Source organism: Mustelus asterias, chromosome 13 (genome assembly GCF_964213995.1).
Source record: "Mustelus asterias chromosome 13, sMusAst1.hap1.1, whole genome shotgun sequence".
Lineage (NCBI taxonomy): Eukaryota > Metazoa > Chordata > Chondrichthyes > Carcharhiniformes > Triakidae > Mustelus > Mustelus asterias.
In genome coordinates this window covers 96,471,603-96,492,508 of record NC_135813.1, presented here as the reverse complement: position 1 = coordinate 96,492,508, position 20,906 = coordinate 96,471,603, and the positions used below count along the sequence as shown (strand labels likewise).

Sequence of the window (20,906 nt, the reverse complement as noted above, 5' to 3'; positions counted from 1 at the left end):
GTCATTTTAGCCCACAAAGTTCATGCAATTCTGTTATATTTATTAATTTCATACTTTGCTAATTCATCCCATTTGAATTTTGTATGCCTTGAAAAGAGGCGTTCATGGTGCTGTTGCTTCATTGATGAATAAATCCCAAATCAGAAAAACGAATGTGTTCATATCTGCAAGCCTGAGCTATATACAAACTAATGGAGACACAGGCAGCATGGTATGCACCTCAGCAGCCTCTTTCAGGAAAAAGGTGGCACACTTCTGTACTAGTCCAACAACTATCCCCCTCTCTGGCAATGGCCTGAGATCGTCAGTCTGTTCCCAACTTTGGTGTCAAATTTGACCCTGAGATGAGCTTCTGATCTTGTAGTTATGCCCTCTCTAAGACCACCTTTTTCTACCTCTGTGACTTGTTCGACTCAACTCATCTGGTGAAACCCTCATCCATACCTTCATTACCTCTGGACTCTACAATTCCAAAGCACCACTGGCTGGTGTCTCACGTGTTACCTTTGTAAACTTGCTGCTTATGTTTTAACTTGGAGCAAGTTCCATTCCCCTATAATCCCTGTTCTTGCTGACCTATGTTGGCGACATCTTGATTTTATAATTCTCAACCTTGTTTTCAAATCCCTCCATGGCCTTGCCCCTCTAACTCCTCCAACCCCACAACCCTCCCAGATATATGCAATAATCTCAAGTTTATTTGTGTCTCAAGTCGGCTTACATTAACACTGCAATGAAGTTACTGTGAAAATACCCCAGTCACCACACTCCAACACTGAGGGAGAACTTAGCATGGCCAATGCACCTAACCAGCATGTCTTTCAGACTGTGGGAGGAAACCGGAGCACCCGGAAGATACCCACGCGAACATGAGGAGAACGTGCAGGCTCCACACTGACACTGACCCAAGTTGGAATTGAACCCAGGTTCTTGGCGCTGTGAGGCAGCAGTGCTAACCACTGAGCCTCTTGTGTATAATTGCGCCACCATTGGTTACCATGTCTTTGGTTGTCTAGACTCCGAGCTCTGGAATTCTCTTCCCCCACCTGTCTACCTTGGTTTTATTCTTTAAGACACTTCCTAAAATCTTCTTTCTCGACCAGGTTTTTGGTCAACTGACCTGACATCTCCTTTGTGGCTCAGTTTTATACCTTGTTTTATAATGGTCCTGTGCTGTATAAATATACATTGTTGTTGTAGATCATAAGGGAAACAATTTAAATCTTATGTCACTGTTTGGTAGTTTATTGCACTGGATCAGTAATTTCTGTTAATTGCTGTTTGTGCTGTCTGATATACATTTGAGAGATTCTTCACATTCAGAAAGTAACACACAAAATTTCAGCCAAGTTACCGTTGAATGATAAGACTTTAGTGTTAAAACCAAGATGTCCTGATGCACTCTTGATAGCTTCATGCTGTCTGCTGGAGAAGTACAGGAAGAAGTCTCACAACGCCAGGTTAAAGTCCAACAGGTTTATTTGGGAGCACAAGCCACAAGCTTTCGGAGCGCTTCACATGCTGGAGAAGTTGCAGATCAGAGACAGGGTCCCTCCTCCAACCTTGATGGTATTCAAATGACCAATTTTAAGACGGTTATTTTCTTGCTTAAACAAAAATTAAAATGCTGTGAATGGCATCTGAAATTAAAAACAGAAAGTGCAGGGAGTTCTCAGCAGCTTAGGCAAGTTCTGTGAATAGTGAGCCATGTAATGTTCATTGACGTAGCTGTCAACTCTTTGTCCACACGTGCTGCCTGACGTGCTGAGTATTTCCAGCATTTTCTGTTTTTGATTTCTAGCACGAGATTGAAAGAAATAAAGCTATAATATCCAAAATAAGTAAATTTCCACATTGTAGGAAGTAAAGAAGAAAGAATTATATATCTCCTGTCTTAGCCTCCAGGTGCTTTACAACCAATTAAGTACATTTTTTGCTACTGCTGTACTGTAGGGAAATACAGTCGCCAGTTTATGCACAGCAAGGTCCCACAAAAAACAGAGGGACTTTACAGGGCAATTATGTTCATTTTCTTTGTGCATATGAAATACCAGCTGGCTCTGTTTATGGAACAGTTTGTTTCAGAATGGCATATTCCCAAATAGTTTGTTTGCAGAGCTCTAGGCAACTTGTTTCACAAACACAACTTAAATGTTTTCAGGTGACTAAAAATGGAAGTTGGATCTAAAAGAGACCTTCACCTGATTAAGTGACCCATAGAAAATATAATCATCATTATTGTTTAAAGTGTCCATTTGTGGTTGTACTTTCAGAATGAAGAAGGTGCAGTCAAAGCAGTAGAAACTGCTCGGGTTGATTTCTTTTGCCACACAAAAAAGCATCTGTTGACAGTTCAGTATTTAAAGGGAGAACATTAAATATAACATTATCTCTGGAAGACTAGGCAAGTAGGACCATTGCCACATTTAAATGTGAAAGAATAGTCACTTGGGCACTTGCTTTGTTTGGTCTCCTGTCAAAAGAAACTCCGAATATTTGAGGAATTGCTGCAACCTTTTGGACATGTGGAAATGCATTCTTCAGAATGTTTTCCATCTCTCTCTCTCTCTCTCTCTCTCTCTCTCTCTCTCTCTCTCCCCGCCTCCCCCCCCCCACCTCATTAATATTGTACCTGCCTTCCCCCAGATAAATGTTGCTACTCTTTGAACTGAACAGATTATTTTACAAAACAGAAACTCGTGAATTCAGTTCAGATAACCTAACTAAAGAATTTATTTTCTCTGAATCTTCAGATGGTAAGAATGAATTGAGAAGAACTGAAATTTGCCAAAAGCTGACTGACTCATTCCCAGAATGAGTTCGGAGCAAACCTTTGTTAAATATGAGTGCAAGCTTTGGGCAGCCTAGCTTTCTGCACACTAATAAACATGGTTTATGATCAGATTTTTGGGGGTTTTCTTTGATGTGAGACTTATAATACTGCTCATCTTTGGTGGGTAGCTGTCTTGCCTCAATATGTGACAACCACAAGTATTTGTTTCAGTGGAGGCGTAGTTTACTTCCATTGATTTATGGACAAAATATGCTAAAGTTGTAATATATAAAAATGTTTTACTGCTATCCTTAGATGCCTGAAAAATAAAATGTAGGGATATGGGGGTAGGGCCTGGGTGGGATTGTGGTCGGTGCAGACTCGATGGGCCGAATTGCCTCTTCCTGCACTGCAGGGTTTCTATGATTCTATGATCCTATTTTCAGTGAAATTTTGAGACTGTTTGCAGTTGTTTGTCCCTTGCATCAGTTCCAAGCATTGATACATGATTGAGAGGCTGAGTAGTTGACATGGTTGGAACCCATCAGCCAATAATGCTCTAACTAGTTGAAAGAAAGGATCTAGGAGGTGCGCAGTTTTGCATTGGTGCTCAATTTCACAAGAGCCACATTAATGTAACCACAATACATGGAACATTGGATCCTTTTCTATGTGCCATAGGTCTTTGTTAAACCTGACCAGTGAACTTAGTTTGTGCATGGTTCTCATGTCACCATCTAATTCAGAATTTCGTGTAAAATGTTTGTTTGCAATCGGGCATCTAAGGTGGAAAGCTGCTGTATAGATGTTTTGCATGCCTATGATGAAAAAATAATTATGCTTTATTGCATTACTAATGATAGATTTATTAGAATCAGAGACTTAATACGAATACATAAGGACATAAGAACTAGGAGCAGGAGTAGGCCATCTGGCCCCTTGAGCCTGCTCCGCCATTCAATAAAATGATGGCTGATCTTTTCGTGGACTCAGCTCCACTTACCCGCCCACTCCATAACCCTTAATTCCTTTACTGTTCAAAAATGTGTCTATCCTTGCCTTAAAAACATTCAATGAAGTAATCTCAACTACTTCACTGGGCAGGGAATTCCACAGATTCACAACCCTTTGTGTGAAGAAGTTCCTCCTCAACTCAGTCCTAAATCTGCTCCCCCTTATTTTGAGGCCATGCTCCCTATTTCTAGTTTCACCCGTCAGTGGAAACAACTTTCCTGCTTCTATCTTATCTATTCCCTTCATCTTATATGTTTCTATAAGATCTCCCCTCATTCTTCTGAATTCCACTGAGTATCGCCCCAGTCTACTCAGCCTCTCCTCATAAGCCAACCCTCTCAACTCCAGAATCAACCTAGTGAATCTCCTCTGCACACCCTTCAGTGCCAGTATATCCTTTCTCAAGTAAGGAGACCAAAACTGTACACAGTTCTCTAGGTGTGGCCTCACATTTTTCATATTTCTCATATTTTCTTTCCATCTTGTGTGGCAAATAAATCACCCTGGCATATAGTTTTACAGCAATTGGTCACTCTGAAACTTGTGGAGGGGCAAAGGCATTTGGGTCTCCAGGTACACATGCTACTAAAGGCTATTTGCACAGATATAACAAGTAATCAAAAGGTTAATGAATTGTTGAACACTAACTCCAGGAGGCTAGGATGCAAAGACGAAAATGTGATACTGCACTTGTACAAAGCCTTTGTCACTGTATTTTGATTTGGGCACCACACCCCAGCATATATTGGCTAAGTTAGAACTGGGCTGTTGAGGAGTCAAATCGGGAAACAATTTTTCTCACTAGTGAAGAAATGGAATTCTCCTCTCCCTCCCCCCAATAGGTTATGGATGCTGGGTTAATTGAAATTTTCACTGAGATGAACAGATCTTTTTTGGTAGGGTATCAAAGACAAGTAAATTAGACCAGCCATGATGACATTGAATTATCTACTCTTGTTCCTGTGAGGTACCACTGGAAACAAAGTCCCGTGATTTATCTTTTGAGAACAGAGGTCATCAAGTGATGTTTTAGTTTGCTTGCTTTCAAGTTATCCTGAATAAGAACGTAAGTCACTCACAGATCAAGAATTTTCATCAGAACCGGTAACATTCTTAAGTCCAAGTATGAAGGATCGATATTTCCTATTATAATAAGAACAGGAAATCTGGAAAAACTGCATCTATGGAGCAAGAAAGAGAACTGTGATATTTCATCACATGTCCTGTTATTTTTCTGCCTTGATATACTTGTTCCTTCCCCGGGATCAGTATCCTCACGTTATGCTTTTAAGCAGTTTCGCAGTTTAAAGCAGATTTAACACTTCAATTCAAATGGGAATGGGTTTTCAAAAAATCCTTTCATGAGATGTGACAAGTTCAGCATTTATTGCCCATTCCTAATTATCCTTGAACTGAGTGGCTTGCGAGGCCATTGCATAGGGCGGTTAAGAGCCAACCACATTGCTGTGGGTCTAGAGTTGCATGTAGGTCAGACTGAGTAAGGGTGGCAGATTTCCTTCCCCCAAGGACATTAGTGAACCAGAAGAATTTTTATATCAATTGATGATAGTTGTCATGGTCACCATTACTGAGACTAGCCTTGTATTCCATATTTATTAATTGAATTTTTTGAACCCATGCCCTCATCGCATTAGCCTGGGTCTCTGGATTACTAGTCCGGTGACTTTGCACTATGCCACCATCTGTCCTGGAGATGTATATTTGAAAAGAAAAAAAATGCAGGGCTGCATAGAAAAGATGGGACTAAACAGTTATTTCAAAGAACCGTCACGGACTGAATAGCCTCCTCCTGTACTGTGAAGTTTTAGGATTCCATTCATTCATAATTATTGAACACCATACATTGTGTATATGCTAGCTATAAAGTACACGGGAGCTGAATATGCTGTCATAGTGTGAGCACATTGGTTAACCATGTTTTGGTACTATGCATGGTGATTTCAGATTTGAGGAGCAAAACACATGACAAGAAATCCTGCACCTTTCTCCTATTTGCTACAACTCAACCTGTGGGATGGAAGAAGTGCTTGTCTTCATGTATTTCCAGGTTATCCTCTCAATGCCACCAGAAGCACCTCTGCTCAAAATCTAATGAGAGCATTATGGATCTATTTTTTTGAGCCAACTATTTGCCTTAAAAGACTGAGTAATCATACAGTAACCAAACAAGGGAGAAATATATAAAGACTATCTTCCAACCAAATCTCTGGCACTAGTGTTTTGAGTGACAGGAAGCCTCTCTGGGTTCTGTATTTTGTCATGCCTCCCAGTCTGGGAACTTTGTTCCAAAGTGTTAAATCTAGTTTCAATGCTCTAACTATGATCCCTGTCAAGAACAGTTAACAACAAGGACAGAAGATCCAGCCTGTTCCACACCCAGTAATTCATTTGTCATTAATGCCTTGTTACGGGTGTTACTTTTAAGAATAAAATTTGAGGCATATATTGCTTTGGTTTTCAGTGCCAGATTCTATTTGGCATTGTCCTTGAGACATGATGACAAACACACATAGATGGACTGATGTTACATGGCATTCACAATGACATTGGAGCTTGAACAAAAATGTTAATCCCTCTGATAGAAGCCATTCAAGTCACGTTTCCACATACGTAAAATGTGTTTGAAAAATGTATTGTGGAGGCCAACGAAATGATGGATGGTTCTGTAGAAAATTCAGTTTACAGTGAAATGCCATTTATCTAAACAATTTGGGTAATATATACATGTTCATGCATATCTTTTTCAGTAATTATGAAGTTCAACATGTATATTGCATGGAAACTAACGTGGAGTAAAATTAAATAATATGTGTAAGAACATGCTGAGAAGACTGGACTGAAATTTTGGGTAGTTTTTTAATTTAAAAATGACATGAACCATTTGGGAGTGACCCAGTTTTTTCTCTGCCTGTACAAAAACTTAGGAAATCATTATCAGGGCATTTTGTTTCTCTCCCCTTGCCACTTCTTAAATCTCTTGTGATTCTGCCATAGTTAGGATCTCATGTTGTAAGGAATCATTGATGTTAACTCAGATTTTACTTTTTAAATGAGAGCTGGATTGATATTTACTGAGAGAGAGGGGGAATATAAAGATATTAAGAGCATAATTTGACATGTTTCAGGGAAGGTTGGGGATGATTTTTTTTTTCCTTGAAGTGATATAGTAGGCGGAGAAAGGAGGTCCATGTACATTTCTTGGATGGCACGGTATGGGCTGAATGGTCGTCTTCCATACCTTGTTTTGTGTTGTTCAACACACCAAACCATAATTTTCTGGATTCCATGCCCCATGCATTGTAAAGTTGATGAGCAAATTTTAATTCTGTTTTCTGTCTTGAGAGTATTAATTTCCATTGCTCATTTTAGACTTCAGGTATCAGAAAATGAATGGCTCTTTAGGAGGCACAATTTCCTTGATTATTTATGTGACCTAAAAACATCAGCAAGGCGAATGAGAGGTGATGTTAGAATTAAGGATGGAGATTGTTCTTGTTGAATCTCTGCCATTTTGTGTAGCTCAATGGCATATTGGTTAGTAAGCTACCCTGGGTATAAATGAGTGCGTGTACCATTTGATTTGATTTATTATTGTCACATGTATTAACATACATTAACATAGTGAAAAGTATTGTTTCTTGCGCTATACAGACAAAGCATACCGTTCATAGAGAAGGAAACGAGAGAATGTAGAATGTAGTGTTACATCATAGCTAGGGTGCAGAGAAAGATCAACTTAATGCAAAGTAAGTCCATTCAAAAGTCTGACAGCAGCAGGGAAGAAGCTGTTTTTGAGTCGGTTGGTACGTGACCTCAAACTTTTGTATCTTTTTCCCGACGGAAGAAGATGGAAGAGAGAATGTCCGGGGTGCGTGGGGTCCTTAATTATGCTGGCTGCTTTGCTGAGGCAGTGGGAAGTGTAGACAGAGTCAATGGATGGGAGGCTGGTTTGCGTGATGGATTGGGCTACATTCACGACCTTTTGTAGTTCCTTGCGGTCTTGGGCAGAGCAGGAGCCGCACCAAGCTGTGATACAACCAGAAAGAATGCTTCCTATGGTGCATCTGTTAAAAATTGGTGAGAGTTGTAGCTGACATGCCAAATTTCCTTAGTCTTCTGAGAAAGTGGAGGCGTTGGTGGGCTTTCTTAAGTATAGTGTTGGCATGGGGGGAACCAGGACAGGTTGTTGATGATCTGGATACCTAAAAACCTGAAGCTCTCGACCCTTTCTACTTCGTCCCCGTTGATGTAGACAGGGGCATGTTCTCCTTTACGCTTTCTGAAGTCGATGACAATCTCCTTCGTTTTGTTGACATTGAGGGAGAGATTATTGTTGCCGCACCAGTTCACCAGATTCTCTAACTCATTCCTGTACTCTGTCTCGTCATTGTTTGAGATCCGACCCACTACAGTGGTGTTGTCAGCAAACTTGAAAATCGAATTGGAGGGGAATTTGGCCACACAGTCAGAGGTGTATAAGGAGTATAGTAGGGGGCTGAGAACACTGCCTTGTGAGGCACCGGTAGTTTTATGGTATATGTTCCCATCCCCTCTATCAAACAGTTTTTCCGGTTTGTTGTCATTTTGTCTGTTGACAGAAGTTTCCTTTCATGTATGAGTGGCCTTTGGAGATCTGAGCTGGAGGAAGCCTCCAGCCTTTTGCTTGGTATACTGAAATATTAATTGCTCAAGAAAGATTAAAATAGTGAAGTTCAGAAGAGTGGTGGGGGCAACCTCTTCTGTCATGCTCCTTCTTGTCATGGGCAGCCTTTTCTTGCAAACCAGAACACACACACACGCTACAATTATCAAGAAGGAAAATAGTCATGTTCAAGTAGAAATAAGAGTTTTCAGCCGACCTGTATGTCCACAGATCATGGATCTTCATTTGAGATGGAAGGATGTTTCCTGACTGAATCTTAAGGAATGGTTACATGCAAGCATAACTGGTACAGAATCTACCTGCTCAAAATTGACTACGCAGTCATTTTCAAGCAGATAGATTCTGTACCAGTTATACATCTGCTTGAAAATGACTGCGTAGTCAATTTTGAGCAGGTAGATTCTGTACCAGTTATGCTTGCATGTAACCATTCCTTCAGTTAGATAATGCAAGGGTAAGGAAGCACAGGTACTGTGCATTCAAGGCCATAGTAAGTGGTTCTGCCTCAAATGACCGTATGAAGTCTGTCAAATTCTTACATACTTGGTGTCAGGTCTTCTGAGTGCTGGACTCAGCATTGAAGCCAAACACTATGTTCTCTCAAGCGCCTGATGTGAATGGTACCAAAGGAGCGCAAAGCAAACTCTCCTTTGTTGCACATTTTGCTATAGTGCTTCAGTTATACTCAAAATATTGGTGTGCTTGGTATTGCATGTATTCCAAGCCAGTATTTTTCAATAGAAATTTAAATCCCCTACCCTCTTCCCCTCAATGTGGAACAAATAAAATGATATGTTGTATTTGTTGCACAGATTATCTGGACAATGGCAATAACAAGATGGCTATACAGCAAGCTGACAAACTGCTCAAAAAACACAAGGACCTTCACTGTGCAAAGGTAAGCATGATGTGGAGATGCCGGCGTTGGACTGGGGTAAACACAGTAAGAAGTTTAACAACACCAGGTTAAAGTCCAACAGGTTTATTTGGTAGCAAAAGCCACACAAGCTTTCGAGGCTCTGAGCCCCTTCTTCCGCACACACAAGGACGGCCTCAACCGGGATATTGGGTTTATGTCACACTATTTCACATAAATATTTCTGCTTTTTTCCTCCTGAGTCTTTATCATGCGATCCTAGAATCAGAATTTATGTCACACTATTTGTAACTCCCACAGTTGCGTGGACCTGCAGAGTTTCACTGGCTGTCTTGTCTGGAGACAATACACATCTTTTTAGCCTGTCTTGATGCTCTCCCCACTCCCATTGTTTTGTTTCTTAAAGACTGGATTAGTTGTAAGTATTCGCATTCCAACCATTATTCATGTAAATTGAGTCTGTGTCTTATAAGTTCTGTTTGTGAACAGAATTCCCACTCACCTGAAGAAGGGGCTCAGAGCCTCGAAAGCTTGTGTGGCTTTTGCTACCAAATAAACCTGTTGGACTTTAACCTGGTGTTGTTAAACTTCTTACAAAGGTAAGCAAGCATAGCAATAGTTTTCTAAAGTGGAGTGCAATATGCAACATGGTTGGATAGCTTGGAGCATGATTGTAATGTTAATTGCTAAATTGACCTGAGGAATTTCCTGTAGGCAAATGGTCTAAGTAGATCCTGCCGTCAGTTGAAAGGCAAAGTATTGGCAATGTTTCTCTTGATACGCAGCCATTTGATTTTTCTCATCCTTTCAATGATTTCAATCATTTAAGGCAGTAAATAATATGATTGTTCAGTTTTGAATTGTTGGTGTTTTGCACCAAAGTCAAAAGTAGAAACTGTTCTGCGATGTTAGTCTTGGTAAATCCAATCTGTTTTAAAAATGTTGTGCCACTTATTAGAGAAGTCACAACTCTGCTAAGGTAAAGTTGTGTCCTTTTAAGGGCAGTAAGAAGTTTAACACCAGGTTAAAGTCCATCAGCTTTATTTGGTAGCAAAAGCCACAAGCCCTTTTAAGGGCACAAAGTATCAAAGGTCATTCAGAGTTCAGTCGTTTGATCCGGAAATTTTAATGTGTCATTTTCAGACAGCAGCTAATATTTTGAGCTTTTGTTCTCGAGGCTGTAGTTGATAATCCAGGGTTAAATATTTTCTTTGCTGCTTTTCAAAATTCTAATGGGCAGGATTATTTTACAAAATGTGGACAGCGTGCTGGTTATGCCAAAAACATTGAGGTAAATTTGTTTAACGTTTTTGAGATAACGCGCAAACATTCATAAATGATTCATAATTCATCATAGATTTGACAGTGGAGATAATTTGACGTTATTAATTAAGAATATTGGTTTAGAAATATGTTTACATTACATGAAACAATGCCTCAGTATTTTTTTGTCCCTAACTCATATTGATACCAATGTGCTAAATAATCCTAATGATGGCAGTCATGACCGTTAATGAATATAGAATATTTAGAATTTCCTTTTGTGGTCTGGCCTATCAGGTTCTGAAGGCAATTGGCCTGCAGCGAACAGGCAAACAAGAGGAGGCATTCGCTGTGGCACAGGAGGTAGCTGCACTTGAACCAACAGATGACAACTCTTTACAAGCTCTCACTATTCTGTATCGTGAAATGCACAGACGTAAGTTTTCTTGGAGGATGGGAGGAGAGAAGAGCAAAGAGGGCTTACATTTGTGTCTTATTGGACGATCATTGTACAACTTATGTAACCACCACCTCGAGAATGTGTCCCATGGATCACCTTTTCTGAAAAATGTCTGAAACCTATGGCTAAAATTGCTGTTATTTGACCAGAAGAGCTGATCTGCTCTAGTGACACCCACTAAAGAATTATATCAATGATTTGGATGTGGGGACCAAATGAATTATTTCCAAGCTTGCGGATGATATAAAGTTAGGCAGGAATGTGTGTTGAGGAAGATGTAAAGCAGCTACAGGGGGATTTGGACAGACTTAGAGTAGGCAAGAACATGGCAGGTGGAATATAACATGGGAAAATGATGTAATCCATTTTGATAGAAGGTGTATTGGCAGAGCGTTTCTTAAATTATAAGAAATTAAAAAGGGTAAATGTACAAAGGGACCAGGGTGTCCTTGTCCATAAGTCACTGAAGGCTAGCATGCAGGTGCAGCAGGCTTTTAGGAAGGCTAATGAAATGTTAGTCTTTATCACAAGAGGATTTGAGTACAAGAGTAGTGAGGTTTTGCTATACTTGTTTAGGAGCTTGGTTAGACTGCACCAGGGGTATCTATGCAGTTTTGGTCCCCGTACCGCAAAGGATATTATTGTCATAGAGGGAGTGCAACAATGGTTGACCAGACTTGTTCGGGGGGTGGAGGGACTGTCTTGTGAAGAGAGATTGGGGAAACTGGGCTTGTATTCTCTAGAGTTTGGAAGAATGATCTCTTTGAAACCTACATAATACTTGAAGGAATAGACGGGGCAGATGCAGGTGTAAGATGTTAGTTGGGGTGTCTAGAACCAGGGGGGTACAATTTCAAAATAAGGACGATGCCACTCAGGACCAAGATGAAGAAAAATTTCTTTACAGAGTTGTGAATGTTTGGAATTTTGTACCCCCGAGTGCTGTGGAAGCTCAGTCATTGTGTATGTTTAAAGCAAGAAATTGATAGATTTCTGATTAACAATAACATAAAGAATTATGGGGACAGTGGATAGGAAAGGTGTTAAAGTGTCTGATCAGCCATGATCGTATTAACTGGGGGAGCTGAAAGCTCAATGGGCTGAAAGGCCTACTCCATTTCCTATATTCCTAATTCCTCTGATGCCTAGCAGTCATGTGCTATGGTCAAAACCCTTTGGCTTGTACCAAGGAGTAAGGAAATATTGAAGCAGCTATGCTTGCAACACGTCTCACTGACTGATGTCTGCTGTATCCAGCAAGTAGTGGCCGATGAGACTGTACAGTTGAGACCTATAATGTGTAATTATTTTTACAAGATATTATGAAAGCTGAAAGATAGATGCGATATGTTTTAGGACTAAGTACCAAAGTACCTTGCAAAGCATGTTCTGAATTTGCATCCTCCATTAAAGCCACTCTGGCCTTCAATGGTTGTTTGGGCATTTTCTATAACTGGCCCTGCTGTAGCCAACATTTTAATTGGTTGTGAATGCTTCAGTTGGATCCTTCTCTATTTACTGTGATCATTTTAAAAACGACCTTAAGTGTGGCATAATACCATCAACAATTCCAGTTTCTAAAAATTGAGAAACTGGACCATCTAAACTAGTTGGGAAAGATCCCAAAAAAGTATGTTTATGTAGCATCATAGAATGGTTACAGCAAAGAAGGATGCCATTTGGCTTGTTGTGTCTGTGCTGACCCTCTGAAGGTGCAGTTTATCTCGTGTCATTCCCCTGCTTTTTCGCTTTAACCCTGCAAATCTTTCATTTGCAGATAGTGATCAAATTCCTTTTTGAAAGTCTCTGACCCTGTCTCCTCCACATTCTCAGGCAGTGCATTCAGACCCTAACCATTCACTGTGTGAAAAAGGATTTCCTCATGTCACCATTGCGCCTTTTGTGAATTAGCTTAAATCTTATGCCCTTCGATTTTTGATACTTCCATCAATGGGAACAGTTTTTTCCTATTTACTCTGTCTGTCCTGATCCCTCATAATTTTCAATGTCTCTATCAAATCACCTGTCAACCTTTCTTCTCCAAAGAGTCCCAACTTCTCCAATGTTTCTATGTAACTGAAATTCCTGATCCCTGACACCATTCTTGTGAATGTTTTCTGCACCCTTTCTAATGCCTTCACATCCTTCCTGAAATGTGGACCTAGAACTGGATGTAATACCCTAGTTGAGGTTGAGCCAATGTTTTATACAGGTTTAATATTTATACCCTGTGCTCCTATTGATAAAGTCCAGGATACTGTATGCTATACTAACCACTCCCTCAACCGGTCCTGCCACCTTAAATGATTTATGCATGTGTGCACCTAGATTCCTCTGCTCCTGCACCAATTGTACCCTTAATTTTATATTGCCTCTCCCCATTCTTCCTACTGGAATGAATTCCTTCATACTTCTCTGCATTAAATTTAATCTGCCACTTCTCCACCCATTGCACCAACCTGTCTCTGGAATTTCTGCACGATTGTCCCTGTGCTTCACAATTCTTCCAAGTTTTGTATCACCCACAATTTTTCAAATTGTGTCCTGTACACCAAGGTCCAGGTCACTAATATCTATCAGCAAGAACGGGTTCCATCACTGACCCCTAGGGAACTCCACGATAAAAACTATTTTCACCACTACTTTTTGTTTCTCGTTGTTCTTGTATCTTGTTTCTACTGTCCATTTTATTCCGTGAGCTATAACTTTGCTCACAAGTCTGTTGTGTGGCACTTTATCAAATGTCTTTTGGAAGTCCATGTACACCACATCATTGGCGTTACTCTCATCAACCCTTTCTATTAACTGATCAAAAATCTCAAAGCAAGTTGGTTAAACATGATTTGCCTTGTGTATGTAAATCTGATTTATTTTTCTCCCAACATTAACATGTGTACTTACCAAATTTGGCCACTGAATGGAGATCAGCAGTAGGAATTTCCCACCCTTGCTCAAAGGTATTAAGGCCAGTTGCAAGCACTTGGAGTCACCTTGACTAAGATCAGGTAACTCGAAATAGACTAAGGATTGAATTTTGGGCCCCTGCCCCATATGTCTCAACTTCTATTGAAAGCTATTGAATTGTCTTTTATTTGACTTTGGGACATAAACATTGCTGACAAGGTCAACGTTTATTTCCCATCCTTAATTGCCTTGTTGAGTGTCTTGATAAACCATTTCAGAGTCAGCCACGTTGCTTTGGTCTAGAGTCACTTGCAGGCTATACCAGGCAAGGACAGCAGACTTTCTCTCCTGAAGGACATTAGTGAACCAAGTGGGCTTTTCTGATCATCATGATTGAGACCAGCCCCAGCATTTTATTCCAAATTTATTGAACTTAAATTCACCATCTGATGTGGTGGGATTTGAATTTGTGCCTCTGAAGACTTATCCTGGACCCCTACATTACTAGTCCAATAATATTACCACTATGCTATCAGCCTCTTACCTGAGGAACCCAGAACATATTTTGCGTAAAAGTCTGTTTTATGTATTCTGCCGGAAGTTGAGATGTTGAATATACTGCCTTTTATCTCCCTTTCTGTCAGAGTTACTTGTGCTTTTTTTTTCAGCTGAGCTGGTCACTAAGTTGTATGAGGCTGCTGTGCGAAAAGTCCCCAGCAGTGAGGAGTATCACTCGCACCTCTTTATGGCATATGCCAGGGTTGGAGAATACAAGAAAATGCAACAGGTACTATTTATACAGTATTGAGCAAAATATAGTTTCGACTGGTGATTGACCAGACACAATGCTGTATTAAAAACAAAGTACTGAAAAACTGCGCAGGTCTGGCAGCATATATGGAAAGAGAAACAGAAGTCCGGTATGACACTTCTTTGGATTACAGGTGCTGTACTATATTGTTAAACTCCAGAAAATTGTGGTGTGCATTGACGTTTATTTTCTTTCCCTGCTCTGAATATTCCCCCCAAATCAAACCAAATTATGTCTGAAATAGAAAGTTGGGTTTGTCATTTCAGAGGAAAGGTTCCATTAAAAGCGTTAATCTGTCAGCCATTTTCAGATGCTGATGAGCATACTATACACTTCTTATTTGTCTTCATTATCCGATTTGTAACATTGACAATTTGTAACAGTGGCAATATATTTCCCAAATATATCTTTAGTTTTGCTGGATTGAATGGGTGTCGCCAATTTTGTTTAGTTGAAATAGGCGCAACTTGGGTACATGTTATTTCTGTCTACAAAGAACAGGGCCTTATGTATTAATATAAGCTTTGAGCACATGTAAGTGCACCACACTGTGAACCCGACCTATAATCTTGAATTGGTTGTCAGTGTAATTCTTAGCACGATCAAGATTGTTTCATAAATGTTGCCCAATTGTGGAATCGCATCCAGTGTTGGACAGTGTTATGAGTCTTCCAAACATGGGCCAGTTGGTTATAGTCGGTACCTTGCCTGTTGCGAACACCCAAAGGGGCATGCTGTTTGATATGATCCACCAGTCTTTGGGACGTACATAGCATAACATTGGTACTGAAATTCGTATACCACATTGCTCATTTATGTGATAAACAGAATGTCTTTTTGGCTTGAAGGCAGCATCTTGTTAGTGGCATACAGTCCTCATGTTGCTACTTTATGGTACCATCGCAAAACAGTTAACTTCACCTGTTGCCCAACTTTTTGAGATACCTTGTCCTTCCAGGGTAATCTGAGGTAGACTGAGCACTTTTCAGGATCAACAAAGGTCAATTTCATGAGTTTGCACAAAGTGCAGCGAGCAATTACCTGATCAAAATAGCCATTATCTCACAAGATGGCTTTGATGCTGCCTATTTCAACATTAAGTTTGCATCGTATGTAAATGGCTCAGGCCCTATTTACGAGGTTGTCAACAACGGTCGATCTTATAGCACGTGATCTTGTAGCACGTGGAACCATAAGAATCCCAAAGCATATATTGACCAATGAAGGTAGGCATACATTAGACGTGAGAGAGCCCCCTTGCAGATTTCTCAACTAGCACATGAAAAAAAGAAGCTCATTTTAAATTGTTGTTCCCTTTACATTTGGTAAAGGGAATTGTCTTGATGAATGGAAGGTAAAAATCTTTAACAACGTGTCTTCTTTCAGCAATACTCAGATATAGATTTGTTAAATAAATTGGATAGATCTATATGGGCTAAACTAAGGGCCACAGGCTGTTGTGAAACCCCTCAGCCTGTTCACCATGTTAGTTTGTTGAATTCCATTTTATTTCAAATACAAATTGACTTGTGTTTATTAAGCTATATTAACTCGTGCTGCTGTTTTGTCCTCCTCTGATGTATTTGTCAATTCTGTTTTCAAGTCATTTCCCTGGATAAATCTGACCATATATGTGCTAATTGCCCATCCTATTTCTTTTGCCACTCAGTAGCTTGAGTGAAACTTGAATTCCACCTCTACTTTTATGCCTTTCAGAACAGTTCATTCCAGATAAATATATGGTTACTCTTAAATGTTGAGCACTTTACCTCCAATAGCATGATTGTAATATCATTCTTTGTATCTGGTGTAGTAAAAGCTGTAAACGTGTTATTGCGGAATTATTTTTTGGACATTTTTATTTGTTTGAGGATATTGACTCCTTTTCCTTAAGTTTTGTGCTGTTTATCTGGTGTCTGAACTCCACAAAAGCATTTTCCCGTACGAGTTGCTTGATAACATGAGGCTTAGTAAAAGATCTACTGTGCTTCTTGACCATCAGTGCTGAGGGTTTAGTAGCCTTGTTTAAGCATACCATCATAAAATAACTCCACCCCACCTCGTGCTTTGATTTATGTACAAGTGAAGTAGCTATGATTTTAAATGAGAGAAAGCAAGAAGTAATTAATTTGATAATTGATGCATCCAAGAGTTGGACATGTGATTTACCTCATGCTGGCAGTGTATTCACTGAGGTTTACTATAACGTATTGAAATGTTGTGCTTACGTTGGTGTGGAATTTTCTACTTTCTCTTAGGCTGGCATGGCACTTTACAAGATTGTTCCGAAGAACCCCTATTACTTTTGGTCTGTGATGAGTCTGGTCATGCAGGTGAGTGTACCTGATCAAATGAAGATGTTAATTGTATGATAACCAATAGTGGAGGTAAAAATCTAGTGTATCATAGAATCCTACAGTGCAGAAGGAGGCCATTTGGCCCATCAAGTCTGCACCAACCACAATCCCACCCAGACCCTATCCCCATAACCCCATGCATTTATCCTAGCTAGTCCCCCTGACACTAAGGGACAATTTAGCATGGACAATCCCCCTAACCCGCACATCTTTGGACTGTGGGAGGAAACCGGAGCACCCGGAGGAAACCCACGCAGACACGGGGAAAATGTGCAAACTCCACACAGACAGTGACCCAAGCTGGGAATTGAACCCGGATCCCTGGCGGTGAGGCAGCAGTGCTAACCACTGTGCCACCCATGTAGTTTAAGGAAAATACATTGCAGACATTTCCAGAGGGATTGGATAGAAACTTTCTTGCTAATTAAATTCATTGAATTCCAGTTACAAAACTCCTACACAGAGCAACAAATTACTTACTGTGAAGCCGAATTGGTGTAAACTGAATGAATCCTGCCTGAGCAAGACTGCTTAAGCTTGTATGATCAGACAGCCTGCAGACTGATCATATCATTTTCTTCAGTCATTACCAGAAGGAATCATTTTGCTAAAAGCACATAGCCTGTCTGCTACACTAAAATTAAGACTGCTATTGAGATTCTTTAAACGATACCTAGTTGTTACATTCGCGGCCAGGTGTCTCTGGAAAGGGAGCCTGCTGTGTCCACGGGTGCGGTTGACGCCTTCCGCGACCGCTGGGCACCGCAGGGGCTGGGGTGTATTATTGACCCCGATAATCACCTTTTGGTTTGACGTTTTAAGTTTCCTTTCGACTTTGTTTTTGGTTCGGGCTGTTCCCCCTTCCTTTTGGGGTGCTGCCCCTTTTACTTTGTCCCTAAGTTAGTTTGAGTTAGTTTATTACGTTGGTACCTTAAAAGAGTTACCTGATGAGTCCTTACCTAAAAGAGATACCTAAAAGAGCTACCCGAAAGAGCTACCTAGTTGTGCAAGGACTTACCTCTACAGCAAGGTTGTTATTTAAATTGACAACCTGTTAATGCAGCTGAAAAACGTTGTGCCTGCATCGTATACATTATCATATTGGTTGGGTGAAAATTGAAGTACAAACTAACACAGGTCTGCTAATTGAACAATAGAACTACCAGATTGGTAACTCCTGTTACTGATCAGTAGCTGTACTATTTCTGCAACCTTTAAAACATTTGATCAATAAACTGCGATCAATTGCTTTTGAAACCAAGTATCAGTTTGGAGAGAGAACCTTGGGGCATGTGTAAATATTAACTTAAATAGGTGGTTAATTTCTGCTTTCGAGAAAACTGACAGCACTGGTACAACCTGCACAAGCATCAATATTGGGGGAAGTCATCATTCACTAAGACTGGTTCCAAGATCTGCTTCACAGTAAATTCAGTCTGCCCTCAATGCTCATGTAGTTTTCTTCGTGGAATCAAGGATGGGTTTTTTCAGGATTTTTTTCCTGTAAAGTTTCAATGTAGTAATTGCCAACTATTGCACACCAGTTTCTACTTCACCATGGGACCCTTGAATGTTTAAACATTCAATGGCTTATTAAAATAACTGGTCGCCATTTCTCATCAGTATTCTGTGGTAACATCCAAATCAAGCTTGTTGGCATCTGCAAACTGCTGCTGTCCACATTATATTTGACTGCTGAAAGCATGAGGGATGAAGGCACTGACATGAGTAATAAGAAATAGTAGCAGACTTGGTCTTTTGGCCCATCAAACCTGCTTTGCCATTCAATAAGATCATGGCTGATGTCACTGTGGTCTTAACTCTACTTTCCTGCCTGCCCCCATAACGTCGAATTCCTTTGTCAATCAAACATCTGTCTAACTCAGCCTTGAATATATTCAAGGACCCAGCCTCCACTGCTATCTGAGGAAGAAAATTTATAAAACTAATGACCGCTGAGAGAAGAAATTTCTCCTTCCTGTCACAATTATGTTGTCATTACTGTATTGCTACCCTGCACCAATGCTGCTTCATTCTCCTGAACTTTCCAAATCCTCCCTCGTGTGAATCCCTAGTTATATGATTTGCCAGTGCATGGTTCAGATGAAGACTGTTCCAATAGTACCGTGTCCTTTCTCCCCAGTATTCCATGACTCAAAATCCATTTCTCCCATACCAATCATTGAGTTAGTAAATAGAGGAGTTCTGTTTCATACTCCCTCCCCCATTCTCTCAATGTTTCAACCACTTTGTTAATTTGTGCTTGATGTGTGCACGCTGGTAGGATGTATAACCAGGAATGTTTGCAGCATACTTTTTCTTAAACTGTTGATGGTGCCCCATTTATTTTTCTTTCTTCATTATATGTTTCTCTGGATTAATGATAAATGAGGATAGTTTAAGTCCTGGTCTACATGCTGTCCTTCATTGTACATAGACATTGGGTCATCCTCCATGTAATGTTGGTAACACCCACCTCTACTTCACCAGCATTCCCTTGGACACCTGGGAACCTCTGTGCTGTCTGTCTGACATTGTTATGGATGAATCTGAATTTTCTCCAATTGAAAGTGCAGAAGGCCAACGCAATTGCTTTGATCATCACTAAAAACTCAACTTCCTTGCAATTGAAACCTCGTGTGGTGTTTGATCTTGGGTTTCAAACTGCCTATTTAATCTACAACCAAAACTCCACAACATCGTCCACGTTCATTCCAACTCGAACCCTATTCATGTTATCATGGTACTCAATTTATCCAACACCATGCCCTCCAGCATCCTGAGCTGCATCCTCCACAACTTGCTCAAAGATTCACTGCAAGCACCCTAAATCATGCAAGCCCCATTCATTTACTTACCCCTTAATTCCCCAACCCCCTCCCATCTCACTAACGTATTGTGGTCCCTCAAAATCTAGAACTGTCTCAGCAGATTGGAAGTTAGCAAATGTAACACCGCCATTCAAGAAAGGAGGGAGAGAGAAAAGAGGGAACTACAGGCCAATTAGCCTGACATCAGTCATCAGGAAAATGCTGGAATTTGTTAGTAAGTAAGTCTTAACATTGTACTTAGAAGATCACAATATGATCAAGGGGAGATGGTGACATCGTGGTAATGTAACTAGACTAGTAATCCAGAGACTCATGCTTATGCTCTGGGGACATGGGTTCAAATCCCAACATGGTAGCTGGTGGAATTTGAATTCAGAAAATAAATCTGGAATTGAATGCTGATTTCAGTAATGGTGACCATGGCAGCCACCATCAATTGTTGTAAAAACCCATCTGGTTCACTTACGTCCTTCCTTCAGGGAAAGAAACCTGTTGTCCTTACCTGCTCCAGCCTACATGTGACTTCAGACTGATAACAATGTGGTTGACCTATAACTGCCCTCTGAGATTACCTAGCGGGTTACTCAGTTCAAGGACAATTAGGAATGGGTAACAAATGCTGGACTTGCCAGCGATCCACGTCCCATGAAATAAAAAAATCTGACAAAGTCAACATAGTTTTGTGTAAGGGAAATTGTATTTGACAAAACTTTAATTTTTTTTTAACATGTAACTCATAGGATAGATAAAGGTGAACCAGTAGATGTAGAATATTTGGATTTCCAACAGGCAAAAGGTTAATACACAAGGCAAGGGTTCATGGAATATATCAGCATGAATAGAGAATTGATTAATGACAGGAAACAAACGATTGGGATTTTCAAATTGCAGGCTAATGGAGTGCTGCAAGGATCATTACTAAGACCTTCACT

At 40.2% G+C, this 20,906-nt stretch overlaps 1 protein-coding gene across 2 annotated transcripts in view; it reads left to right on the top strand.

Annotated features, from left to right (window-relative positions):
- The window catches only part of naa25 (N-alpha-acetyltransferase 25, NatB auxiliary subunit), an 80,527-nt gene that overhangs the window by 2,919 nt on the left and 56,702 nt on the right, over positions 1–20,906 (top strand). For both annotated transcript variants that reach the window (XM_078227337.1, XM_078227336.1), the window contains exons 2-5: positions 9,284–9,369; positions 10,909–11,047; positions 14,644–14,762; positions 17,045–17,119. In XM_078227337.1, the coding sequence (XP_078083463.1) occupies positions 9,284–9,369; positions 10,909–11,047; positions 14,644–14,762; positions 17,045–17,119 (419 nt within the window). The remainder of the gene's footprint in view (positions 1–9,283; positions 9,370–10,908; positions 11,048–14,643; positions 14,763–17,044; positions 17,120–20,906) is intronic.